At 35.6% G+C, this 9,715-nt stretch overlaps 2 protein-coding genes across 2 annotated transcripts; one reads left to right on the top strand and one right to left on the bottom strand.

Annotated features, from left to right (window-relative positions):
• The first annotated feature begins 667 nt into the window (after positions 1-667).
• Positions 668-3,915, top strand: LOC120347747 (polyglutamine-binding protein 1-like). Its single transcript, XM_039417821.2, has 2 exons — positions 668-1,247; positions 2,522-3,915. Exons 1-2 carry the CDS (start codon positions 879-881, stop codon positions 2,762-2,764), a joined length of 612 nt encoding a protein of 203 aa, XP_039273755.2. The 5' UTR covers positions 668-878; the 3' UTR covers positions 2,765-3,915.
• A 1,417-nt stretch (positions 3,916-5,332) lies between these two features.
• LOC120347397 (uncharacterized) lies at positions 5,333-7,229 on the bottom strand. Its single transcript, XM_039417324.2, has one exon. It carries the CDS (start codon positions 6,997-6,999, stop codon positions 5,917-5,919), a length of 1,083 nt encoding a protein of 360 aa, XP_039273258.2. The 5' UTR covers positions 7,000-7,229; the 3' UTR covers positions 5,333-5,916.
• Between the last annotated feature and the right edge of the window lie 2,486 nt (positions 7,230-9,715).

Genomic DNA, 9,715 nt, shown 5'->3' with positions numbered 1-9,715 from the left:
AGGCACTTGCGAAATATGACACGCCTCCATCAGTCACAAACGGTATTGTATTTTACCAAAAAGTTGTAAATTCAACTATACAAAGTGTATATATTTAATTTTCTGCTTTAGAGTAATCAGATACATTGTAAAATAGGTTTTGACCAAGTGCCTGAAATTTCACAAGTGCCTGATTTCTATATTTTGTAATCAATGTTGCCACATTTTACTATTGAAAAATTATTTATACCCTAATAAATTGGAAATAATATTGTTTTATTGCAATATAGGGATGCAAAAAATTATTTAAAGTCTAATTATCTTGTCAGGTAAATTGGAAATCCCAATGACGTACAGAAAAAATAAAAAAATATCAAAGTGCCTGAAATGGTGCCTGAAAAAGTGCCTGAATTCGCGAGTGCCTGGTTTTAGGGAGACCCCATCTCGCATGAGTAATGAGTTACTGTACCGTACCGTAACCTTATCATATTTAGACAAGTTTTATATTGTTTGAAAGACAATCTTCTTGAAAACTAATCATAATTTTGAAATGAAAATAAAATTTCGCGATTATCCTACAAAAATTGTAAAACGTGGAAATTTTTTGAAAATCTTTTGAATTAACGTTACATAAACTTCATTTTGTTCTTGTTTTAATCTATTGCGATATCGACACATTTGTAGAAGTTAACAATAGCTTTTGAATGGTGCCATCATATTGAATCTATGATGCACCAGTAAAATCAGAAAATTGCATAAGCAATTTTATACAATGTTCTCCAATTCGTCACATTCAGTGTGTCTATGAAAATAAATTTTTTTCCCCACTGTATTACAATATCAGATTTAGTCAGTAGTCACCAGCTATTGACATTTGAGATTCTAACAATCAAAAAACCATGCCTCTCCCTGCAGCACTAGCTGCTAAACTTGCAAAACGCGGAATCGTTTCAAAAGAAGTTGAGGAACCAGAAGAAGAGGTTATTGCAGAAGATTACGATACAAATAAGACTAATGATGAAATTGAAGGACTTGATTCAAGGCTTGATGAATTTGGTAATTTCTTACACGAAGGTTGGGAAAAAGTTTGGGACCCGGAATACGAAACATGGTACTATTGGGACGTATCTCGTGATATGGTTAGCTGGCTACCACCTAGTGATCCTGAAGCTGTGATCACATATCCAGCAAATAGTACGAAAACTCATACAGAAGAAAAAAGAGAAAGTGAACCAAAGCGAAGTAAACCTAAATCTAAATCAAGACAGGTATTTCTGTATGTGTATGTTCTTACTCTTATACCAGTATATGAATCATTCAAGGTACCCTACAACATGCTTGTAAGTTGTGACTGTTATGTACAGTACATTGTTATCTGAATTGTTACTTCTGCTTCTTTATCAGTTACTACTATTGAATTTTTATTGGTTGTAATATCCTTGATATTAATCAACCACAGTTTAGTCCTAGACCAATGTATCATGTCTGCCCACTGGATGTCACACTTCATTGATTCCTGTTGGAATTCATAATCAGGAAAATAATGATATTTGATATGTGATTATATATGCATATCATGAAAATTTGATTGTATGATTTTCCTATTCCTAGTTGAATATGTTCAATATTTTATTTGGGTGGTTTAATGTAAGGTACATGTTCAAAACACTGCTTTATATTTTATGGTTAATTGGTCACTGTTATGTGGAGTAAACATTGGTTTTCATATCATCATCAATGCTAACCTGCTACAGGGTACATCTGTCGTCTAGTTCAATATTGATTCTAGTTCATTATCTATTCAATATTCAACACTAATCATCATGGATAATGTGAATATGAGGTCCTCAGTTTTCGACATAGAGCAGTGGTGTTTTGTTGAAACTGTAGCTAAACTTACCATATTAGATATGGCTATCAGAAATTTTAGTGGCTCCCGCTCCAAACGATATAATAAATCCACATTTAAAACTTTTTCAGATTTCATACAAATATGGTAATAAAATCTATTCCTTTTCAGCCTATATATTTATTTGAAATCCTTATATCATAGTTTCAAGTGCCTATGTCATGAATTTCCATTTGGACTGATTAAGAGTTTGGCTGTATGGGGTCTAATGGATAAACACGTTTTTGAGTAGTTATCAAGGTCAATAAAATATCATACTCAAAAGTTGAAAATGATCAAAATTGCATAGACTGCAATCTGCAGTGTGTATTTCTTTAAAAAAATTTATCCAAAGCCCATTACGAAATGCTGCCAACACTTGCCAATAGCAGTAAAAGATATTCAAGATTTGTGTGCCAAAAACAACCTAATTACTTTTGATCTATGAATTAACTATTTCTTCACTGTCCAATTTGTACCTGTGATATTTTTCAATTCATGCAGCTTAATAAGTTCTCCACCCCTATGAAATAGGAAAATGCAGTTTCATGCAGCGTAGTTGTGTTTTCGACGGCTAATTTTCTCACTATGCGTAGTCAAAATTTTCATATTTTTCAAGCCTTGTATGACCCTAATATCTATGTAACTTATCAGGTGCGATGGCAGAAACCGGCACCTGCTGATGATGAAATTGATCCAATGGATCCAAGTTCCTATTCTGATGCTCCTGTTGGTGATTGGAGAAGAGGACTTAAAAAATTAGATGATGCAAAGAGTGGAGTAGATTCTACTGCATCCGGTCCTTTATTTCAACAGAGACCATATCCTTCACCTGGTGAAGTTCTTAAAAGAAATAAGCAAGCTTTATCAATGACTGGTCCTCAAAAACCTCAATGATACTAGACTGGATTTACTTGCGTAATTATTGAAACAAAAGGAGCATGTGTAGCTGATGCTGGTAGTTCTCCATTTGGGTTGATGGAAGCGGTGCAATTTGATTACCAATCTGACACTGATAAGAAGATATCAAGTACACATATATGCTACTTCTATGAGATACAGTGCTTCCATGAAATGCTTCTATGTAGGAATTGTTGAATTCTAACAAATGAATCGCTTGTTTGATTGAAGCCCATCTCACTTATCATGTGCCCTTGTCACATGAATATTACAGGTGGGTTTATAACGAGTCCACATAACAGTGAAGAATCAATATTTTGCAAATGATATAGATACAATTTAACTTACGGTAACTATGATGGATTTTTATAAATTTTAAAGCATTTGTCTTATATGTTAAGTTTGATGTTTAAAACTTTCACCTTCAGAAATTTTCAAACATTGTTTTTGGTTTCATCTGTTTTTCAAATACCAAAAAGCTTTTGTGCCACTCTTCGAGTCTTCGTATATTTGTTTATACCAGACAAGTTTTTAGATAAAATGCTCAAATAAAAAATTGAAATCCTGATTGATAATGATAAGATTTAATAGAAAATCCTACTTTTTCATCAAAACTTCCGTTGCCTTCAGAAAAGTTGGATTGAACCGGTTATATTGATATTCTGGAATATGGGAATTTTTTTTTTCTCAACATGTCACACTAAAGTGCGTATGTGCGAAGTTTTCGTTGGTTAAGGAATTTTTGCAATATGTTAATGATGACTCCATATTCCATTTAAACGAGGTCTTTGGAGATTGGACCCGACAACTTTGGCATAGTTTATTCTAAAATCACTTGGTGTCGCATGATTGAATAGTCCAGTGGTTCCCAAACTTTTTAAAAAAAATTCCACGACGGACCCCTTTCAATTTTTTTAATGATTCGCGGCCCTATGCACTTAAATAAAACATTAAAAGATCACAACAAAAAAAATAAATGCGTCATACGGTATAGTGAAAATCCTTCTCTTCACCTGTTTTTATCACAATAAACTAACATCACAATTTTAAAAGACATTTTGAAATTGATATTACAGAGCGAAAAACGTAAAAATATATGCATACCGTTACCGTGTGTCAAAGACTAAATTTGACAGATAAAAATTAAACGTAGTGCCTCTCTAACTACTCTCTACTTAACGTCAGTCAGTAGTTTATTCACCAAAATGAAAATGCACTTACTGTGAACATGAATTTAAAAAAGTTTGAAATGACATTTCACGGTGAAGGGTGGCGCGAAAAACCAAAGTTGGTTAATGCTACCTACCGTTCACTACAAAAGCGTAAAACAGCGTTTCGAAGCGGACTGGCATACTTTATAAACTACCTACTGTAACTCCATCCTATACCAACAGACGCGCAAAGGCAGGGTAAGCTACACCTCGGCAGTTAGTTAACTTATAGTGGCAGCAATTGAACTTTGTCTGTGATGTCATAGATCCGCTGCTTTGTGACATCACAATGGGACAACGTGATCGAAACAAAAAGTGAACGATCAGTGATTGTGGAGCTCAAAAGGCGTCAAATTTAAGCACTTAATTTTTGCATTATTTCACTATGAGGCATAAAACAGATTTCTTTCGCGGACCTTCCGAAAGTGCTTCGCGGACCCTAGTTTGGGAACCACTGGAATAGTCCATTTAGTCGACGACGCTGCTCTTCATCGTAAATATGTTTATTAGAAGGGATGGTTTTGAGCACGTAAACCAGTTTGTAAGCGCAAACTCTCCTAAACATTCTTAAAATGAGTATACAAAATTTTGCAATAGTAAAATGTAGGGATAAATTTTCTGGTGTTGAGGCAAGGTCCATTTAGTTTGCGGTTGGACGTCTTCAGCAACTGCGACAACACGATGTCATGACATCGCACGCCATTAGTAGGCTATACTGCGGAAAGCGTAACACGCGAGTATTTTTTTCTATTATGTCATATAAATATGTTAATATAGTGCTTCCAAACCTCTATCATATCACGATCCACTCTTATTTCTTTTTATTTGTGCGACCCGCAATGAAATGTCGATATATGGGAAAAGAAACAATGTGCCCCCATGCAATTTGCTATTAATGCGACAATTGAGTTTGTATATTGGATATTATCAGATCAAATCGAAACTTGATTGAAGACACGCTCACACGCAACGTAGCATTTACTTGCTCTTGGCCCAAAGTCATTTCCTGGCTTGATGAAACCACATTTGATATAATCAGAGACATATTTTTCACTAGAACTTTTCGAGCTTACCTTTTTTTATTTTACTTTGTTACCCTTTATTTTTTTAAATTGTCCATTCTGTAACTTACAAGAATTAAACAAAGTTGGCGTGTTAAAATAATGTATAGATTAATCCTGTTTATTCAGTATTTAAAATGCAACTCATTGGACATGAGTTTACCAATTACATAAACCGGTGTCTTTGGTAGTGCTCACACGAATTCACCAAATTACTAATCTGCCTAGTAGCCTACCTACACTTCCCAACATATAGGGGCACACTGAAGATATATAATAACGAGACCACGATCCATAATTCTAATTGTTATTACATTGTTTTATAATTGTTACGTACGGTAATGACAATGCCACAAATTTGCTGGATCTAATCGGAAAGTATGTAACATTTGGAAATACTTCGCGACCCACCAGTACCGAACCACTGGTTGGAAAGCGGTGTCTCCAAAATGTCGTGTCCCACCGTACTTTGCGATCTAAGATAAAGTATGCAATTACAAAAATAGCTGACACAAGAATGTTCTTGCTAGATTTCATATACACAAATACTAAGAATGATTCTTTTCAGTACTTATTTTATTGCCAAAGGAAATAGAAACAAAAATAAAAGTAAACACAGAAACCACATGCATACACCACGAATTAATTGTAGTAAGAAATAAAATAAGACACGAGGGAAGTTTGCACCCGCTATTCATGCAGAACTTTCAACTTTTGTCAATCGCCAAATTTGAACTTATGTTAAACATTTGAACTTGTTGTTCGATTGATAGGAGTCCGGGAAGATTCATGCGAAAGAAATATTTTCTACAAGAAGGAATTCGTAGCACGGTGCTGGAACTGGAAACTTGAACAGGCCTTGTCTTTGACTGAACGACTATGAGGACTGATTGCTCTGATCACTTTCAGCATCCCTGTCGCAGTCTTTGTTCTTCTCTAATTTCTGCTTTCTCCACTTGATACGTCTGTTTTGAAACCAAACCTTCACTTGTGTTTCGGCAAGGTTCAGCTTCTTTGCCAAATGAAATCTGTCAGTTCCAACTAGGTAATGTTGCTTGGAGAATTCGTCTTCCATTTGCTCAAGTTGGTCTGGAGTAAAAACTGTTCGCAATCTTTTGGACTTCCTGTTGGCTTTGTTTTTTTCTTCGATGACAGCCGTAGGCGCATTTGACAGAGGAATTTGCATCCCATTACTGAAAAGGAACGCCGTATGTTTACCTTCCCCCAATGTATGATGGTTCATCGGTATCGCTCTGATATCACACGGAAAAGATGGCATCGGCCTATGTCTCATCTCTGGTGTGGAATGTAGGTTTGGTATACCAAATCGCATAGGAATAGGTGACGGATTATGGCCTCGATAGATTGCACTTGGTAACGTTGGAAGTTGCTGACGGTTGATAGAGGGTGGTGGTAGGAAAGGCGAGGCATTGTGGAACTTTCCATCTAGTCTCTGGATGGGAGACGTACGGGTAATGGGGCTCGAACTTATTGACTTCTCATCGTATACTTCTATGCTGTTTGTTTCTGATTCGTTGTTTGAGGTATCAGAATCGACGGATCCAGTAGAAGATATGCCGGAGTCTCGTGAGCGACCATCTTCGACTTTGCGTTCTGGAAGAGAGAACTCATCTGAATCTTTCCTAATTCGTTTGTTTGCACGACCTTCCTCTTGTTCTTTTTTGCCATCTTTATCGAGGATGGAGTCGATAGTAAAAAGTTTCCTTTTCTGTGGTCTGCTCTTCTCTGATTCATTTTTGGGTGACGAAGATTTATAAACAGGAGTTAACTCCGTAAAACTTGGTCGTTGCACAAGAGAAGCATCGTACGCAATTCTTGTTGGAATTACTGTATTCCTGACTTTGTCTTCTTCTATGTAGTTCGTATAGTAATTTTGAGCTCCGAAAGTAAAACCCTGAAAGTTCATCAACGATTGATACGGGTGCCGGTATGAAATCATATTGCCTGATAATATGCTTGTAGTTCTGTAGCTTGCTAATGTTAGTCGAACAGCTGAATTATACTGAACTTGTACATTCCTGTTTTGTCGGAGAGTTTATATAGCATCAGCAAGATAAAAACCTTTTTTCCTCGTTGTTATCTCTTCAGAAGCTGCGGCTCAGTAATTAGTGTAAGACAACAGATTAATTCCGCGTGATACCCGAGGATCACACGATAACTACCGCCGTCGAAACGTTATCTCAAACTAACTTTCGGATTATGCGTTTGAACTGAGGTTCTACGTCACGGCGGGATCTCCTCGCACGTTGTTGAGAAATTTCTTGACCGACGTTTGTTCTTCTCTACTGGATAAATGTTTGGTTATTATGCTAAACAACACCCGACTTGAAATTGATCCCACTGTTTAAATTCCGCCCAAATATAATACATATGTCCTATATTCTATCCTTTTGAATTTATCATAGCGGGTGGTAATACACTAGAGTTACATTCCAGATACTGCTAAAATTTGCAGCATGGCTGTAATTGTATTGTCGACTTGTCAAGCAATTTAGCACGTACTATGGTTTTCATTAACTTTTACCTTATTATATTCGATAAATACAATAAACAATACAAAACCTACATCTCTACTTACTGAGCAACAGTTGCTTATAGTCGAGCCAGTATTGGCACGTGTATCTTGAATGAACCTGCCTGAGCAGCGATCCGCATCCATGGCAAATAAATCACCTAATTCTCATAGAAGATTGATCCATTAGCAATTTTGGTATTTAAACGATACACAATCCGTCAGTAATTGAATTGTAGTCTAATTTATTTACTCTTGTGAAACAATGTTTGGGTGAACTTTCGACATTCGCACCGTGCGGTGTATAACCAAGTCCAAAGCACACAATAAACATCCGTCCATTAGAATGTAAAGAATATAATCGGAGTTAATGAACTTCATTAAATTGAGGCAGAATCATATGAAATGGGAAGTAGGGTTCACAATTGCCGTGCACATAAAATTAAATATTTTACTATTTGTACATATTTTATACACTGCAATAGCATTCGTTTTTGTCGTCTTTAGTGTATTGGAGCCCAATTTCGATTGATTTGTATTCCCAACTCGAGCTTGAAATTTTTATCTTGTGTATGTTTTGGCAAAATTTTCAGAGGTTCGTTATTGTAATTGTGGTTCGTTTGCCGCGCATCTTATTGCTTATCTATTATTATACCAACGATGATAAAGTTATCATATAATATATGTATTGATATGATAATATTGTTTTAACGCCAGATAACATATCTTTGGCTATGCAACCAATATAAATAGTGATTTTCTGATAAGGATAAGAAACCGTTACAAATAAAGATGTCTATGGATGTCATGCTGGGTTGGGGCTCGAATTGATATTATTTTTAAATTTAGATAAATTGATGGAGAATCTCCACTGTATTAAACATGTTTCAAAACATTTTCCTGTTTCATTCATCATAGATTCAGATATTTTTCGTCATAAACCTGGATTTCGTGCGATTCAACTGCTTTTGTGAGGGTGTGATTGGATTTATGGTCACTTAAGGGGGATGTTTTTTCAATTCATCTAACCAAACCATGCCAATAGAGAATATCAAAATGTTCTATTTTTTCCGATTATTAAACATGCTTTTAATCCTCGCAATATCTCCTTATTCAGCACGCGCGCCCGCAGCGAGGGCTATGAATGGCACACGCCATCGGAGGTTTATCAAAGCGAGAATTATCTGTTTGTAATCCAAGCTTAAATAATTCGGTATTAATTGAAGTCAAAATTAAATTGATGTAATATTATTAAATCAGGGATCAAAAGTTGACGAGATTATTTATTGGTTCTTTATTCTATGACCCTGATTTACCTTCTCAAATTGAAGCTTTTTCAAAATTCAGAATCCTTATGCACGATAAGTCTTGAATGGTGAAGGTACCACACACAAATCGAATAGCTCATTTCTGAAACTATGAGACAGCGAGCATTTCTCTCTTAGAAAACTAGACACGATATATCGTATTTTGGTTTTATATATATACCATGTATTTGTCACTTTATGTTACTTCAACCTTGATTTTGCGTATTTCATATATTAACCGACACCATATCTCGACAACATCGTCATGCTAATCACGCATCGAAATATGTTTTTGTCGTTTGTTTGGTTTCTCTTCACAAATACACGGAGATTTTGACGAGGAAATAACTTGAATATTCGCGTTTCACACGATAAATATGCGTAACAGCAACCTAGTTAAAATCCGTGTCAAAATCCTAACATTATTACGCCTCCTTCCATATTGGGGATCCTCATAATTATCATTAGTTGAAAAATAAAACATAAAAGCCGGAGGTTTCATTCAGAGGTTTTCGAATTGAACACAGGTGCGACATTGCCGTGGTAGAGTATTAATTTAGCCCCATTAATAAACACGAGTAAATAAGTATTCATGGATAATTGCTGGTTTAAGCAAGTGAAATTTATTTATCAGCAATGCCTGCTTTGTGTCGTACGATAACCTGTTGTGGACATAATTAAAATACTATAGTTTTGAAGTTCGACAATTGTTTAGCCTGTTTTTAAGTTAATTTTAGCTATCTATTGCACGACTGTAGCCCCTTAGAAGACGTGGTAGTTTCCCACAATCTTCCTCACAAGCCTCAAGATTCCAAATACAGAGCATTCTTTTTCAG

The sequence above is a fragment of the Styela clava genome, chromosome 11 (genome assembly GCF_964204865.1).
Source record: "Styela clava chromosome 11, kaStyClav1.hap1.2, whole genome shotgun sequence".
Lineage (NCBI taxonomy): Eukaryota > Metazoa > Chordata > Ascidiacea > Stolidobranchia > Styelidae > Styela > Styela clava.
Note: the sequence above shows the minus strand (reverse complement) of the source record. Positions and strands in the feature narration are given on the sequence as shown.

Bases quoted from the DNA above. Each gene is read 5' to 3' on its own strand.
- LOC120347747 (XM_039417821.2), top strand. From the start codon at position 879: ATGCCTCTCCCTGCAGCACTAGCTGCTAAACTTGCAAAACGCGGAATC. The intron at 1,248-2,521 runs GTATTTCTGTAT...GTAACTTATCAG, and splicing joins CTAAATCTAAATCAAGACAG to GTGCGATGGCAGAAACCGGC.
- LOC120347397 (XM_039417324.2), bottom strand. From the start codon at position 6,999: ATGATTTCATACCGGCACCCGTATCAATCGTTGATGAACTTTCAGGGT.